The following is an 18,511-nucleotide window of genomic DNA, read 5'->3' as shown; positions in this document are numbered from 1 at the left end:
GGGGTAAAAATCAGTTACGTTTTACACGTACGCATCTCTTCTTAAGCCTTCTTTGCACCGGAGCGAATGGAAGCGAACACTAGTGAACGAGAATCCGCAGAAAACTGATCAGTGTCCACTACGCCGGCCGCGGTCGTCTAGCGGTTCTAGGCGCTGCAGTCTGGAGTCGAGCGACCGCTACGGTCGCAGGTTCGAATCCTGCCTCGGGCATGGATGTGTGTAATGCCCTTAGGTTTAAGTAGTTCTAAGTCTAGGGGACTGATGACCTCAGATGTTAAGTCCCATAGTGCTCAGAACCATTTGAACCATTTTTTTGCTAATCGTGGAGCTCCGCCGATCCCAATTCTGATGACCTCACCCACCGTGCCCAGCGACTAACTGTACTTCTGTCGACAGCATATGCTCCATAGAGTTTGCACAAGCGTTTGTGAACATTCCCCACAGTTTCTCTGCAGTGAGAAATTCAATGACGGCACGATGTTTGTTACGTACATCATATACAGACCCCAATTTGAAACTGTCCTGCAGCTACGCTAACTGTCGGAAGTGACAAAAATATATCATTATGCGATACATAATTCAGAAGATATGACGTCATATACTGAGATGACAGAAAAACTGCCGCATTTCGTTTTAATTCTAGTAATTCTATTAGCAATACTATTCGCACACAGTATCCACATACGCTGCTAAATATACCTACAAAAGTATATCACTGTACGACACGGGAGATATGACGTCACAAACGGTGAGATGTGTGAGAAACTGCCGCCGCATGGAGAACATTTTCATTTATTACTTCTTCAATACTTATTCAATCCACGACACATTTCGCAGACAATAGACACATACACCACTAGATGTACCTACGAAGTTCTATCACTGTAAGGCACATGTTGAGAGGGTACGTCGTCATAAACATTGAGCTACGTGAAAATGAAACTACAGGACGAAATTCGCTAGACATACGATGAAATATGTGTACAGTACTCCTGAAGTATTTTAAATATGTGTGAAAATACAGTTGACACGTGCCTATGTGGAAGAGGCCACGGGTAAAAAGCTCATCTAAGCCCCTGCAACGATTTCAATCAAATTTGGACAGATACTAGTCACATTCTGGAAAGAAGTACTGTAGGAGTAAGAACTTCTAGCCTCCTATTGCGGTGAATGTGACAGCTTGGAGAGAGACAGATAGGCGAAGGGGAGGAGGAAATAGAGACAGACGGGAGGAGTTGGGGAGACATGTTAATGGAGGGGACAATGGACAGAGAAGGGAGATAGAGAACGAAGGAGTTGGACAGAGACAGGTGGAAGAAGAGATAGGCAGGGACATGGAGGGGAGAAGATGACTGGACAGAAGGGGGGAAGCAAATGGAAAGAGAAAGAGATGAGGACGAAATGGACATAGAGTTGGAAGAGAGGGAGATGGACACGGAAAGGCGAGGAGATGGAAAGCGAGAGGGGGAGGAAGAGACAGACAGAGAGAGGTGGAGAAGAAAACTGACAAAGAGAGGGGGAAGAGGATATTGAGAAAGAGAGGAGGAGGAGATGTACAGAGGTGGAAGGAGCAGGCAGGAGGAGATGGACAGGGAATGGGGGGTGGAAGGCCTAGACACGGAGAGGGAGTTGTCGAGACGGACAAAAAGAGGGGAAAGGAGGAGATGGACGAATAGAAGATTGGAGTAAATATATACCCGGACAACGTCGAGTGCTCAGTTAGTAGAGAAATAAAAACAACTCTAAGTGTCCACTACAGTGGGCTACGCACCTTGTCGGCATAAGAGGGCAGACTACCGGCGATGCTGATGTCGGTGTAGTTGGGCTGGGGCGCCTGCCGCGGGAAGTGGCTCAGCACGGTGACGTTGTGGCCCCTGGCGGCCAGCTCCGAGAACAGCCGGCCCAGCATGACGAAGTGGCTGGGCGAGACGAACCAGACCGGGGCCAGGATGTTGGCGGCGCCGGCGACCGGTGCGTTCTGCAGCAGCAGCAGTGGCAGCAGCAGCAGCAGCGCGGCCCACAGTGGGCCACCGGCCTTCATGGTTGCAGGACGCTGGCCTGGTCCGCGAGCGAGTGCGGCTTCTGAGAGAGACAGGCAGAGGTTGCCGACTCCAGAGATAACCTACCGAGATAAGCTCTCCCGCCTCTTATATCGTTGTCAGTGCGATAAGCTGTCCGGAGGCGCAGACGGTCCCATATCGAGCGTAAAGGCAGTGTACCGTTACAACAATACCTACATCCTCCATCTGTGGTACATTGCGTCTCCCTGACATATGCTGCGGAACCTTTTACTTAAAACACCCTACAAGCTAACCGTTGTGTTGCGACTCTGACCTTAATGTTTATTTAAGATTTTGAAACTCCTTGCTAATCATAATGTAGAACTGTACTGGATCTGAAAAGGTCAGTTTCAAAAAGGCATACAGCCCACGAAAAATGACTTTACTACTCAAATTGCTCACTTGACGAGTTTCAACGCCGGCCGGTGTGGCCGTGCGGTTAAAGGCGCTTCAGTCTGGAACCGGGTGACCGCTACGGTCGCAGGTTCGAATCCTGCCTCGGGCATGGATGTGTGTGATGTCCTTAGGTTAGTTAGGTTTAATTAGTTCTAAGTTATAGGCGACTGATGACCTCAGAAGTTAAATCGCATAGTGCTCAGAGCCATTTGAACCATTTTTTGACGAGTTTCGGATTTATTTCCAAAAAATTCAAATAGTTCAAATGGGTCTGAGCTCTACGGGACTTAGCCGGCCGAAGTGGCCGTGCGGTTCTAGGCGCTGCAGGTTTAACTAGTTCTAAGTTCTAGGGGACTAATGACCTCAGAAGTTGAGTCCCATAGTGTTCAGAGCCATTTTTTGAACTACGGGACTAAACATCTCTGGTCATCACTCCCCTACAACTTAGAACTACTTAAACCTAACTAACCTAAGGACATCACACACATCCATGCCCGAGGCAGGATTCGTACCTGCGACAGTAGGGGTCACGCGATTCCAGACTGAAGCGCCTAGAACCGCACGGCCACTCCGTCCGGCATTTATTTCCATCACCAGACATCTAAACTGTAAGATGTCAACAAATTTGTACATGGAATATGAAAAATGTAACAGACATTAACGAAGTGCAAAATGCATACATGGAAACCTACTCAATTGGACAGAGGGTCACGGGGTACCAGCGTTTCTAGACGTATGTGTAGCATAAGCTGACAGATTGCTAGTTCTCGTAGAGACACGGAGGGGGAAGGAGGACATGGTTGGCTATTAGACCGCAGGAGATACAAGATGGCGCCATGAGGGTAATATCTGTGTTTTCGTATGCAAACATTTCAAACTGTTTCTCTTTCAAAGGTTAAAACTATATTGTAACTATAAGCATGAAATGTACAAATATCAACTGAAAACTTCGTGACTGTTAAGCCGTATAATCATACATAACAATCGCGAAGAAATGTTACGGTCCATGTCGTAAGGCTGAAGGAGAGTGTAAACCTATACTATACAGAAAAATAAGCGGTGGCAAATATTGTAAAGACGACTGTGATTCATTAGTAACTGATATCTATAATCATTACGAGGTAACTGGTTCACAAAAATAAACAAGGAAAAAAAACGAGACTTGATATGCACAGAAGCTCTATCTGAACAGGCCGCATATTTTTAGTAACAATACTTAAATTATACTTACGTGGACAACACGCATGGAGTAGAATAACATAGTGAAATCCAATGAAATGGAATGACTTAACTAAAAATTTATTGTGAGAGGTGAAGGTCTTGTGATGTTATGGCGTGCAGGTAAGAAATAGGGTGGTATGAGACTCAGGACGGGGGTGGGGCGGGGGGGGGGGGGGGAGGTGGGACGTGATTGCGCAAAGAGGGCCGGGGAGAGATAGCAGAAACCGGATTCAGTGAACGTCGAAGCGACCTATTTGGCTCCATGGTAACCTGTTTTCTACGAGATTTCATGTCTCTACCAACTAACCTTTGTAACCAATGGACCGACATGAACCAAACTTCGAACACATATGACTTATTGTCTGAAAAGAACCGCTGTGAGGTAAGAACAACTTACCTATGAAAGCAGTAAGTGGTGGAGGCGGAAAATAAGTGTATCACACGACCTGTGAATATCCAGACTTTATACGAGTATTTGTGAATGAGACCAGTTAGCGATTTGCAAGGAAGTTTATACATAAGTACAAACCGCTAAGAAACGTTTTCTTGTTGACAACCTACATTTTCGATGTTTATGCAGTCAAACTGTTGCATCAGGATTGACATTTTAATTTATTAGTTCTTAACTAAGAATTTTTATTTTTTTTTTTTTAGTCTCCCATAAGTCCAACCCCTCGTCCAAGTCGTGGGAGATGGGCAACGGCACAAAGTAGGGGACTGCCTATAGGGGCGATGTACAGCGGGGACTTCGTGTGCCCCAGGACCGCTACGGTAGCTGGGAAGGCCCTATGGGAACCCTGAAACGTGACGGCTAACGGGGCTCTGGTGAAGCTGCGATAGGCCTAGCAAGCCAGTAGTGGATAAATTAACTGCTTTTAAAAAGGGAACATGCCTCGGATCACGGAACGGATTTAAAGGAAACCGACCAAGCAATGGAAAAGGATTACGAGATGGTTTACGACTGGGCACCTTAAACGTAAGGACTCTAATTGGGAAGTTAGAAGAAATTGTAGAAATGATGGAAAGGAGGAAATTGGACATCTTGGGACTTGCTGAGACTAGGTGGAGAGGAGTTGGTGAAAAACCACTAAGTAAAGGATGTAAACTGTACTGGATAGGGAATGAGAGGGGAAGAAATGGAGTGGCAATAGTGGTCAGAGAGGGTCTGCAGGAGGAGGTGGAAGGTATCAATGATCGAATGATAAAAGCCAGAGTACGAGTGAAAGGAAAAAGCATTGAAATCATCCAAGCATATGCCCCACAGGTGGGGTGTACAAAAAAGGAGAAGGACGAATTTGAAAATGACATGCAAAAGCAGCTAAATGGAGGTAATCAGACTATAATAGGGGACCTCAATGCACATGTTGGTACAGACAGGAAAGGATTCGAAGAGAAAATGGGACCAGAGGGCTGGGGGAACCGAAATAGAGAAGGAAAGTTGTTGCTGGAATTCTGCAAGAGGAATGGGCTGGCGATCGCAAATTCCTGGTACAAGAAGAGAAGTAGCCACAAAATAACTTAGTACAGTGGAGACTGGTCCCAAACTTCAGTAGTAGACTATGTACTAGTGGATAGGCAGATGATGAGCAGCCTCACAGATGTTAAGGTCATTCCATCTGAGGCCTTAGACAGTGACCATCGGCTGTTGGTAGCCACCCTGAGAGAGAAAAAAGATAGGAGGGCAACAGATATACAGGAGAAAAGGTTGAAGACATGGATGCTGAAAGAGGATGAACGGAGGACCCTGTACCAGACACTGATCAGGAAGAAGCTGCCAAAGGAAGATCAGAGAACAGTGGAAGAAGAATGGGGAGATTTTTAAGAGGGCTCTAGTTGAGGCAGCTAAGACTGTGTGCGGAAGAACTAGCACAAAGAGGAGAAATAAGGAAACCCCATGGTGGAACAACATATGTAAAGAGGCAGTACTTCGAAAGAACAAAGCCTTCAGAGAATGGTTCCAGACCCGAACAGAGGAAGCTAGGGTAAAATATAAGGAAAGCAAGAAAGCGGCACAGACCATAGTAAGGGCGGAGAAGAAGAAGTGGATGGAAAAATGGACAAGAATGTTAGAAGAGGACAGTGAAGGGAACAAAAAAGTACTTTACACCATGGTAAGAAATAAGAGGAACGACAGAAGCGAGTGCCTGAGGATCATGGATAATAATGGAAGAGTTGTGGAGGAAATGCATGAGCTCAAAAAGATTTGGAAGGAGTACTTTGAAGATCTGTTGAATGCCGCCAAGCGGGTAACTAACAGCGATGGAGAGCCTAAGGCAGCAGACGATTATAATAGTGGGGAAATTGATGATCTAACTTGGAATGAAGTGGAAGAAGCCATAAAGAGGATGAAAGGGGGCATGGCACCAGGTTGGGACGAAGTAACAGTGGATATGATACGAGCAGCAGGAGAAGTAGGAACCCAGTGGCTATACAGAGTGCTGAGGGTGGTGTGGAAGGAGAACAGAATTCCTGAGGATTGGAAGAAAGGAATTATAGTCCCGATCTTCAAGAAAGGGGATAAAAGGAGATGTGAGAACTACAGAGGCTATGCCACTGTGGAAAAATCTATGAAAAGGTCCTGGAGAAGAGAATAAGAAGCAGTATTGAAAGTAGACTGCAAGAGGAGCAGTACGGTTTCAGACCGGGAAGATCAACAACGGACCTCATATTTGCGGTAAGGCAACTGCAGGAAAGGCACTATGAGTACGGGAAGGACTTAATCATGGCCTTTTTAGATATTGAGAAGGCGTATAACATTATCTGTAGGGACAAGCTCTGGGATGTGCTGAACGCAAAAGGGATAGATGAAGAGATAACACGAAAAGTCAGAAAAATGTATGAGGGAAGTGAGAGTTGTGTGAAAGTGGGGAGGGAACGTACTGCATGGTTCAAGCTGGAAAATGGGCTGCGACAGGAAAGTGCACTTTCGCCTTTATTGTTTATTATTGTTATGGATGAAATCCTACAGCAAGTATCAGATGCAATTGGAGATCATAAAATGAAAGCAGTGCTTTTTGCCGATGACCTGATGTTATGGGGAAATCGCGAGAAGGAGGTGCAAGAGCAGTTAGATGTATGGGAGGCAACGGCAGCACAATATGGAATGCATTTCTCTGCAAAGAAAAGTGAAATAATTGTCACAACAAGGAAGAAGAATAGGCCAAATGTGGATATAACTTGTGGAGGGGAAAAACTACAAGTGGCAGAGAACTTCAAGTACCTGGGAAGCATGATTGAAAGTAAGGGGGGAAACGCAATGGAAATAAATGAAAGTTGCAGAAAAGCAGGGCAGTTCTACAAATGCATTAGCGGGCTTATTTGGAGCAAGGAGGTGCCACAGAAATCCAAGGGAATTATATACCGAACCTACTCTGTCCCCATATTGGCATACGGAAGTGAGACATGGGTAATGCACAAAAGCGACAAAAGTAGAATACAGGCTAGTGAAATGAAGTTCCAGAGGAGCAGGTTGAGTGTAACAAGACGAGACAGATTGCGAAATGTGTATGTGAGGGAAAGACTAAAGGAGGAACCAGTACAGGACAGGATAGAAAAATCAAGACTGCAGTGGTATGGACACATGAAGAGAATGGATGAGGGAAGAATTCCAAAGAGGATGTTTGATCTGCAACTGGAGGGGAAGAGGCCCAGAGGAAGACCAAGAGATAGATGGGTGAGGGGAGTGAAGGAATGTGTGACGAGAAGAGGAGAGAACTGGACGAAGGTGGAAGAGGGGGAATGGTGGAAAGACAGAACACGATGGAGAGGCTTGTGTTCCCGACAGACCCAGCCAGTGGCTGGAAACTGTCCAAGATGATGATGATGATGACTACGAATTTTACTAGTTTCGTATTTCGCAGACAGGATCCACGTATGCCGCTGAATTTACGTACAAAATAATAACATTGTACGACACATAGCTCAGGAAGTATGACGTCATAAAGATAGAACTGCTTGAAAATTAAACTGCAGGGCAAAATTCGCTGAAGATTCAGGTGAAATGTGTGTACAGAAATGTGTGAGATACGCTAAATATTTGTGAAATACAGGGCTATTACATCTACATCTACAGGGTGGCCCAAAAAGGATGGTCACATTTTAAATAACTATAACTCCATCAGTTTTACAAATTAATTTTATTCAATTACATAACTAAATGCTCCCAGGCACCCAATTACAAGAACTAACCACAAAAAATCATGTACGGAAAATGACTTCCGGAAGATGGTGTCCTTCCTCGGTGATGCATTCCACAAGTCTTTCCTCGAAATTTTCCATCACTTTCACTACTGTTTCTTTTTGAATTGCCATAATTTCCGCACTGATTGCCTCCTTCAGATCAATTAAGTTTCGGGGCTTCTTTACGTAGACTTTTGACTTTAGGTATCCCCAAAGAAAAAAATCACAGGCTGAGAGGTCAGGTGATCTCGCGGGCCAGTGGACATCTCCAAAACGCGAGATGATGTGGTGGGGGAACATCCGCCTTAAAACACACATGGAGTCATTGGCTGTGTAGGCCGTGGCCCCGTCCTGTTGAAACCAAATTCGATCTCGATTTACATGTAACTCTCGCAGTTTCGGCACCAAAAAGCTACGTAGCATGTTAACGTAACGTTTCGAGTTCACTGTGACTGTAGCGTTGTTCTCCTCAAAAAAATAAGGACCAACAATCCCCAATCTTGAAATTCCACACCAGACTGTTACCTTAGCACTATGAAGAAGCTTTTGGTGCAATTCTCTGGGATTATCTGCTGCCCAATACCTGCAGTTTTGTTTATTGACATAGCCATCTAAATGGAAATGGGCTTCATCTGACATAAGAAGCACAACATCATTATTAGAGTACAAAATGTCAAGCATTGATTCACAAAATCGTCTTCGCTGTTCAAAATCACGATCATACAGCTTTTGCGTGATCATAATTTTGTATGGGTGAAACTGTAACTCACGGCTTAAAATACGCTGCAACGAACTATGGCTGAGGCCTAAAGTTTGGGCACGACGCCTAGTGGAACAATGCGGGCTTTGCAGCACTGACGCTCTAACATCATCAATGTTCTGTGGAGTAACTGCCGTACGTGTACGCCCTGTAGATTTACCACTTTTGACAGACCCTGTTGTCCGGAATGCAGTCACCCAACGTGATATGGATCTGCGATCTGGAATGGGTCCATCACGCGCTACACCAAAACGTTGTCGAAACAATCGTTGCACAGTAATAAACGATTCATCATTTCTGAAAAACTGTTCCACAGCAAAAACACGATGCTCGACCGTCCACTGCGCCATCTCGTGGCAAACTGGGTGTAATGGCCGACTTGCAGACGGCCGGCAGTGGTCCCCCCTCCTCACCTTTCAATGGTACTACGCAGTTCAAATCCGACCATCCTTTTTGGGCCACCCATACATTGATACTCCGCAAGCCACCCAACGGTGTGTGGCGATTGAAGCGATTTCATAAATTCACTGTAGCTCCATTCATTGACATATGGTCACGACACACTACAGATACGTAGAAAAACTCATAAAGTTTTGTTCGGCTGAAGCTGCACTTCAGGTTTCTGCCGCCAGAGCGCTCGAGAGCGCAGTGAGACAAAATGGCGACAGGAGCCGAGAAAGCGTATGTCGTGCTTGAAATGCACTCACATCAGTCAGTCATAACAGTGCAACGACACTTCAGGTCGAATTTCAACAAAGATCCACCAACTGCTAACTCCATTCGGCGATGGTATGCGCAGTTTAAAGCTTCTGGATGCCTCTGTAAGGGGTAATCAACGGGTCGGCCTGCAGTGAGCGAAGAAACGGTTGAACGCGTGCGGGCAAGTTTCACGCGTAGCCCGCGGAAGTCGACGAATAAAGCAAGCAGGGAGCTAAACGTACCACAGCCGACGGTTTGAAAAATCTTACGGAAAAGGCTAAAGCAGAAGCCTTACCGTTTACAATTGCTACAAGCCCTGACACCCGATGACAAAGTCAAACGCTTTGAATTTTCGGCGCGGTTGCAACAGCTCATGGAAGAGGATGCATTCAGTGCGGAATTTGTTTTCAGTGATGAAGCAACATTTTTTCTTAATGGTGAAGTGAACAGACCCATTGTGCGAATCTGGGCGGTAGAGAATCCTCACGCATTCGTGCAGCAAATTCGCAATTCACCAAAAGTTAACGTGTTTTGTGCAATCTCACGGTTTAAAGTTTATGGCCCCTTTTTCTTCTGCGAAAAAAACGTTACAGGACTCATGTATCTGGACATGCTGGAAAATTGGCTCATGCCAAAACTGGAGACCGACAGCGCCGACTTCATCTTTCTACAGGATGGTGCTCCACCGCACTTCCATCATGATGTTCGGCATTTCTTAAACAGGAGATTGGAAAACCGATGGATCGGTCGTCGTGGAGATCATGATCAGCAATTCATGTCATGGCCTCCACGCTCTCCCGACTTAACCCCATGCGATTTCTTTCTGTGGGGTTATGTGAAAGATTGAGTGTTTAAACCTCCTCTACCAAGAAATGTGCCAGAACTGCGAGCTCGCATCAACGATGCTTTCGAACTCATTGATGGGGACATGTTGCGCTGAGTGTGGGAGGAACTTGATTATTGGCTTGATGACTGCTGAATCACTAAAGGGGCACATATCGAACATTTGTGAATGCCTAAAAAAACTTATTGAGTTTTTGTATGTGTGCGCAAAGCATTGTGAAAATACCTCAAATAATAAAGTTATTGCAGAGCTGTGAAATCGCTTCAATCATTTGTAATAACCCTGTATATGTGATATCTGCATACTCTGTCAGACCCATCGGAAAACTGTTCCTCCTAAACCTTTGAATCGATCTCAACCAATCTTGGTACACTTATTACTCAATGTTTTCCTGTGGAGGTAAGAATCACCATCCTGCAGTTATGGTGGGGATGGTAACTTGGAGACGGAAAGAGGAGATGTGGGGGAGGAGAGAAACAGAGCAGGCAGAGATGCACACAGATAAGGGGAGGGGGAGGTGAACAGAGGAGGAGGACAAAATGGACAGAGAAAGGGAAAAGGATGAGATGAATGGAGAGAATAGGTGGAAGACAAGGACAGAGATAGTGGGAAATACGGACAGAGAGAGGGGGGAAGAGGAGATTGCCAAAGGGGGGAGATGGACAAAGAGGGAGGAGGGAGGAGATTGACAAACGGGGAAGGACGAAGTGGACTGACAGGAGACTGGAACAAAAACGTGCTTCGTCAACGCCGTGTACTATGCCCGTTAGTTAATACTAACAAGGAAGATTTGCAAAGGTAATAGATTCTTAATGCAAAGACGTTCATCTTACAAACACTCGTACAGTGCATATGTATGTCTCAACTAGCACTTAAATCAAAATTACTCGCCAGAAAAATATTAACCTGTAACTTCTAGTGACCTTCGACAAACTTATTTGGAGATCTGATCTGAAAAACAGAGCTGTTGACGGAACTGCATTCATCTACAAAGTAAAACACATATAATTACTGAAAGACTGAAGGGCTGCGTAAATCAAGGCAGTGACGTGTGGCACAAAGAGAGGAGTGTATCGCTTGTTTAAACAGAGCTGATAGGCAAACAGGAAAAGAAGTCAATATATGACCAAAGATGGTGGTGAACATGATTAGCCACTTGTTTGTTCCAAGAACAAAGGAAGTTTCAACGCAGTAAACAGACGAATGTCTACACTGTTGTTAAATCAGTCTAGTGTTTCCTATTCGAGATACATAATAAGTAACTCTCGACAGGAAACTACATCCAGTCTCAGATAGTACACAAAAGAGCATCGTTTACCACGTTTATCCATAAATTAACTCACCAAATCTGTTTGCTCCGTATTACTCAATGAGATAGATACCGTAAGCTACGAATGCTCACGGATGAATGAAGAACCACTTTATACCATTATCCACGTTCCCACACAACTCTGTACTTAACACAAAGGAGAGCTAAGTTGTATTTCAGTTTGAATAGGTACGCTGCACAAAAATTTACTTCAGTTAACCATGATATCGAGAAACGAATCCTTTTACGTGCATGCGCAAGGACACCCGTCAAAAGCGGGCTTAATAAAAAACTACGTTCCGATTTCACCCAGCACGTTTAATGTAGCATGGTAAAGACCAAACTCAGCAACCACACCTCACAGGAGGGAATTATGCACGAGATAGGTCCGATCGAACAAGAAGTAAGGGTTCTACCGCAATGGCGTACAACAACATTCATTGATCTAATTACAATTTTGTCGGACAGGTGGTCATTAACCAAGATACGTGATGTGGCATTGGAAATGACGTGCTGCAATAGTTTGACGAATTGTTGGCCGAAACCGGTCTTCATTGGTACCTTAATCGGATATTCATGGTTTATGCGATCTAAGTTTAAAAATAGTAGCGCGCCGGGTCTTTATTGTCCGCCCTTAGATCACAGTAGATCGCAGGCAGCTGATATTACAATGCGTCCAGGTACCGCGAGATATTAGTGTTTTCCTAGTATTTTTATGTAATACCGGTTGCATTCGCTGCCTCACAGTACGTGTTATGATTTTAAAGTCTGTATTAAGTAAGGTGATAGGGCGCATTTCATGTATCCTTTTACAGTTTCCTTCTTTGGGTTCCTCTGATACAGATTCAGGCTGCCACAATTCATTAGCAAGTTGAGTTAATGCTGGGGCCAAGATATTCCGGTAGTATTGATAAAATTTCGCACCGAGACCGTCGGGTCCAGGAGAGTTTCGCTTCGTGACGCTCAACACGGCCTGTTTTACATCGTCTTCACTGAACTGGGCCTCAAGCGTATCATTGTCATCACTAGACAATATGGAAACTATTGCATTGAGTAATTCGGTTCAAAGAGCGTCACTGATCTCCTACCTGTAGTGAAGTTCTGTGTAGTAGTTACACCCTTCTGACAAGATATCGCGTTGTAACGACAGCCCCTGTTCCATCAACAACTTCTTCAATTACTGTCACATTCTGCCGCCGCACTGTTCGCAAAGTCTGATACAGTGAGGCTTTTTCCTCTGACGTGAAGTCTTTTGGTTGGGATCGTGTTATCGTGCCTTCCATTTGTTTGCGATTCAGATTTGTAATTTTCGCCTAATACTTCTTTACACAGCGATAAGCATCATCAGCTGTGATGTCGGTGGCGTGGTATAGTTCACGGAGACTTGAGAAATAAAATTTTATTATTTGTCTGTCCTAATAGACTAATAACTTCTTACTGTTTTTCTAAGTTTCTGTTCGGCTCTATGTAGCCACCATTTAATAGTCGATCTGTACTGGGTTTTGGAGCGCTTTACTTGCTCCCATGACCGTTGGATGTCTGCACCCAGTTGTTTGTCTTGCAACAGGCTGATGTTCATTCTCCGGTAGTCTCTTCCGTGAATCACTTCTGGCCGTTGGAGGTTCATGTAGCATTGATGGGCACTGTAATGAGAAAATCCAACTGGAGCAATACCGCTCTTCACTATATTACGGCCGACAGCGGCAGAGACGTATATGCGGTCTGTTCGGCTGGCCGAATTGCAGGCTACATGTGTGTGAATGCGACGCGGTTCCCGTGTATTTTTTGTCAGGTGTCAAGTAGTTTCAATCCATAGACGAGGTGGTCGAGATTTTCCCATTTATTGAAGTTCAGTGTTCGATTTTTTGCTGAGATAATACAGTTACAACCTCCGCTTATGATACAATTGGCGGCATACCCATTAATCAAAAAAGGCACGTCATTTTTATAAAAATAAGAACGTTCCTCTCGGGGGTTACTGCCGGATGCTGCGTATAAGCTGACAACATGAATGCAATTGGCTCGACAGGATATGCCCCGTCCATCTGTCAGCCGTATTATGTTCGAGTGATGGATACCGCCTCGTAGTAGGATTGATGTTCCTATTTAGTTTTGCTGATGTTCGTTCTGTTCTACGCAGACATCTTGTAAGAGAGCGTCGTCTACATATGTGACGTATACGAAGTCTGTATGCGCTCTGAATATTACTTCACTCTGAATTCAGTTAATGTTAATCATTGTTATGATGTACGTGAAGGTATCGGTCATTGAGAAGGAAATATAGCCGAACCACTAAATGCCACTCTGTCCACACATTGACATTAGCACATACAGTTCAACATAAAAATACGGTTGCCGGCCGGAGTGGCCGTGCGGTTCTGGGCGCTACAGTCTGGAGCCGAGCGACCGCTACGGTCGGAGGTTCGAATCCTGCCTCGGGCATGGATGTGTGTGATGTCCTTAGGTTAGTTAGGTTTAATTAGTTCCGAGTTCTAGGCGACTGATGACCTCAGAAGTTAAGTCGCATAGTGCTCAGAGCCATTTGAACCATCTGAGAAATACGGTTGGCCCTCATTTCTGTCCGCTTCACCGTCCATCCTCCAAGAATCACCCGGTGGTATGCTTCGATTGTCGTCGGAGTCCTTGGGTTCCCAGGTGGCAGTTGCGGAAGTTGCCTTAGTTTAAGTTTGGCTGTTTTTCAGTTTTTCGGTCACTTGTTGGGCTACCGGCGTTAATTGTTCTGCTGCCTGAGTTGTTCTTCCGCGAGCAATGTGAAGTATCTTTTTGTCAGGCGAGGAAATCTTTCTGGGACTCGGATATGGGCTTTTTACAATTTTTTGAAGTAGGAACTGCTTGTTCGGTGACACTCGAAAGTTCGTGACACGTCAGAGTGTGATCTGTGCCATTGTCTGTAACCTGTGGTGTCATTTGTCGGTCGTTGTCGTTTGTGGTGTTACATTTATTCAAAGAGTCGGTTGCAGGAGCGTTGGATGTGACAGCAGTGTTGTGCGACGGTGCACAAGATGTGGCTTCTTCCCGTGCAACAGATTCTTTCGAAACTGAATCATCTATGAAGCATGAGGTCGGACTGACTAAGATCAGGAACATTAGATTGCGAGGTTATTGAAATGCTTGCTTGAACGTAGGACAAAAAAAATGGTTCAAATGGCTCTGAGCACTATGGGACCTAACATTTGTGGTCACCAGTCCCCTAGAACTTAGAACTACTTAAACCTAACTAACCTAAGGACATCACACACATCCATGCCCGAGCAGGATTCGAACGTAGGACATTTCCACGTCAGCGCTCACAGGGAGTGCACTGGTTTGCGACACAGTTACGAGAGCTTTGAAACCACACATATTGATAAAGGACGGTATGTGAGATTGTAAATCGTTTTCAACAGTTCTCACATCATTATCCACTTTTTAGTGCGTGTTACCGCCCCACCGGTCGGCAGTTACCATGTACACTACTAAATTTAGAAAGGGCCTGTTTAGTGTGCGCCAGGCCTAGATCTGAGACGTAACCCAGCGTAACCAATGGTAACGTGACTCACCTCGCCTGTGCTTGTACTCGGCATCCCCATTCGCCATTTTCATAATCCTTTGGCAGTATTCATCGTTCCTCAATTTCGCGGTGTATACATTACTCAGAAAATCCTGTGCCATTCCAAAAACGTCTTCTACATCTACATTTATACTCCGCAAGCCACCCAACGGTGTGTGGCGGAGGACACTTTATGTTCCACTGTCATTACCACCCTTTCCTGTTCCAGTCGCGTATGGTTCGCGGGAAGAACGACTGTCTGAAAGCCTCCGTGCGCGCTCTAATCTCTCTAATTTTACATGCGTGATCTCCTCGGGGGGTATAAGTAGGGGGAAGCAGTATATTCGATACCTTATCCAGAAACGCACCCTCTCGAAACCTGGCGAGCAAGCTACCCCGCGATGCAGAGCGGCTCTCTTGCAGAGTCTATCACTTGAGTTTGCTAAACATCTCCATAACGCAATCACGCTTACCAAATAACCCTGTGACAAAACGGGCCGCTCTTCTTTGGATCTTCCCTATCTCCTCCGTCAACCGACCTGGTACGGATCCCACACTGATTAGCAATACTCAAGTATAGGTCGAACGAGTGTTTTGTAAGCCACCTCCTTTGTTGATGGACTACATTTTCTAAGCACTCTCCCAATGAATCACAACCTGGCACCCGCTTTACCAACAATTAATTTTATATGACCATTGCACTTCAAATCGTTCCGCCCGCATACTCCCAGATATTTTACAGACGTAACTGCTACCAGTGTTTGTTCCGCTATCATATGATCATACAATAAAGGATCCTTCTTTCTATGTATTCGCAATACATTACATTTGTCTATGTTAACGGTCAGTTGCCACTCCCTGCACCAAGTGCCTATCCGCTGCAGATCTACCTGCATTTCGCTGCAATTTTCTAATGCTGCAACTTCTCTGTATACTACAGCATTATCCGCGAAAAGCCGCATGGAACTTGCGACACTATCTTCTAAGTCATTTATATACATTGTGAAAAGCAATGGTCCCATAACACTCCCCTGTGGCACGCCAGAGGTTACTTTAACGTCTGTAGACGTCTCTCCATTGAGAACAACATGCTGTGTTCTGTTTGCTAAAAACTCTTCAGTCCAGCCAAACAGCTTCTTGCGGTACTGGAACTTCAATGTGTACTTTGGCATTTGAGATTCCATTTCAAATCAGATGGTAAATATCAAAACACGTGCAGAAATAAACGCCATTCAGCAGCGGTGGCGGGAGCGCTGTGGCCACACAGCCAAAAGGTACGGCGGCGCGACCGCGGCTAGGGGCTATAAAGAGTTTATTTCGTGATTCAGCAAATTATTTATTTTCCCACGGTTGGGCCTTATCATGTTACATCAGAGTAAAAAAAAATGGTTCAAATGGCTCTGAGCACTATGCGACTTAACTTCTGGGGTCATCAGTCGCCTAGAACTTAGAACTAATTAAATCTAAGGACATCACGCACATCCACGCCCGAGGCAGGATTCGAACCTGCGACCGTAGCGGTCGGTCGGTTCCAGACTACAGCGCCTAGAACCGCACGACATCAGAGTAATAACTGTCACGGTCAATGGTACATAAAACGTAAGAACGAAATAAGCTTAGCATCATGTGTCACTGCCAAGTAACATACAGTAGTTCAAATGAAACATCGACGATTCATAGACAGAAGTGCCACTGTGCAGTATAGAAGGTAAAAGGAAGAAATACGCAGTGAGACGAATGACACTTTTATTCAAAGACGGTAATCACAGTGAAGTCACTGGAATTTATGATGGTCCCCCTGCACATTAGGAAAAGTGGGACGTGGTTTTCAATAGGGCTTGTGATCATCACGGTCGGCAATAATGAGCTCCCACGCTCGCCACTAGGTTCGTGAGGAGTTCATGAGGTTTGGTGTTCCATCCTCCAACAGCGCAATTGACATCTGTTGGATGAACGTTGGCGCATATGGAAGTGCAGCAATACGTCTCTGCAACGCAACCCGCACGTGCTCGATGGCGTTTAGGTCTGGGGAAAGCGCGGGCCAGTCAATTCGACGAATATCTTCTGGTTGCGAGAACTACTCCACAGTTCGACACGGCCGCGCTTTGTCAGCCATAAATGCACCCGTGAAAAGACGTACGTGGGGAAGTTGTACAGTATCACAATAACGCTGACCGGTGAGTGTAGCGTGTTCAAAAACAGGAGGTCAGTACCCCTATGCAACATTATGCCACCCCACACCATGACACCTGGACCACCAAGACGATAACGCTCGACAGTGTTACTGGGTGTATCACCTGTTCCCACCTCTCGCCATATGAGGGTACGTCCAGCATTTATGTTTCAAAACATACAAGCACATCGAAAATGTTCAAAGCATGTTGTTTTGTGAGACTGCTTTTCACATTTGTATGTTATCTTTTACTGCATTATGCACGATACTTACTGAAATATATAGCATTATAGTGTCTCTTAATTGTTGATTTCATGATTTATTTCATTTTATTTTAGGATGGAGGAATTCTCTTTGACGGTCTTTTGATCAACTGGCTTGGTTCAAATGGTTCAAATGGCTCTGAGCACTATGGGACTTAACATCTGAGGTCATCAGTCCCCTAGAACTTAGAACTACTTAAACCTAAGGACGTCACACACATCCATGCGCGAGGCAGGATTCGAACCTGCGACCGTAGCAGTCGCGCATTTCCAGACTGAAGCGCCTAGAGCCGCTAGGCCACACAACCCGGTGTTCAACTGGCCTGTGGCATATTATGCACATCTCACGGGGCTATACAAAACTTTTTACTCTACCTACAACTTTTGTATTTTACGTTAATCGACAAACTGCACTTTTCCGGGCCCAGAGTAGTGTGGGTTCTAGCAACATTTTGTTGTTAATTATGCAGCCTGTGATAGCTGTGTTTGTAACATTCGAATTTTGTGATATTCTTTTCTGACTAGACCTAAGGACGATCTGCATTGTCCCCCCGGCTTTCAGTCTGCTCTGCCACCAGACCATCTGGTTATAGGTTGAAGAGTTCCGGTCTCTAAAGTCCGTTGCACCTCGAACCCACTCAGTGAAACGTGTTTTTAGCATTGTCTTGTATACTTACGGGGTAACCGCCTCGTGGAAGGCGACAGGCGTAGTCACGAATAGCTCGAATCAGCCCAGCACTTGCAGCTGCCCGCTCAGCACAGGTCTCGGAGAGCACTGCGCAGGCGCGGTCTCTGGGAGCCCCAGACGGCTCACTGCCCTCCCTTCACGGCGCTGCCACCGTCCGGGGACGGCACTCATTTAATCAGTGGCTGAGTTCCTCGATTAGCGTATGCACGCACACACACACACACAAACGATCTACGCTTCTATGGCGCGACTCCCATTGGTAAGGGCTCTGTGTGCAATTTTTGCGCAGCCACAGGTCTGACGTAAAAATTAAGCTGACATTGGTGAGATGGTGTTCGTTCTGAGACAATTCCTTAGTCTGAGTTACAT

At 45.4% G+C, this 18,511-nt stretch overlaps 1 protein-coding gene across 1 annotated transcript in view; it reads right to left on the bottom strand.

Moving 5' to 3' along the window:
- The window catches only part of LOC126484098 (UDP-glycosyltransferase UGT5-like), a 118,612-nt gene extending 100,354 nt beyond the window's left edge, over positions 1 to 18,258 (bottom strand). Inside the window, exons 1-2 of the mRNA XM_050107474.1 lie at positions 18,132 to 18,258; positions 1,772 to 2,082 (exon numbers count right to left, since the gene is read on the bottom strand). Of these exons, the coding sequence (XP_049963431.1) occupies positions 1,772 to 2,041 (270 nt within the window). The 5' untranslated portion in view covers positions 2,042 to 2,082; positions 18,132 to 18,258. The remainder of the gene's footprint in view (positions 1 to 1,771; positions 2,083 to 18,131) is intronic.
- Between the last annotated feature and the right edge of the window lie 253 nt (positions 18,259 to 18,511).

Source organism: Schistocerca serialis, chromosome 6 (assembly GCF_023864345.2).
Source record: "Schistocerca serialis cubense isolate TAMUIC-IGC-003099 chromosome 6, iqSchSeri2.2, whole genome shotgun sequence".
NCBI lineage: Eukaryota > Metazoa > Arthropoda > Insecta > Orthoptera > Acrididae > Schistocerca > Schistocerca serialis.
Note: the sequence above shows the minus strand (reverse complement) of the source record. Positions and strands in the feature narration are given on the sequence as shown.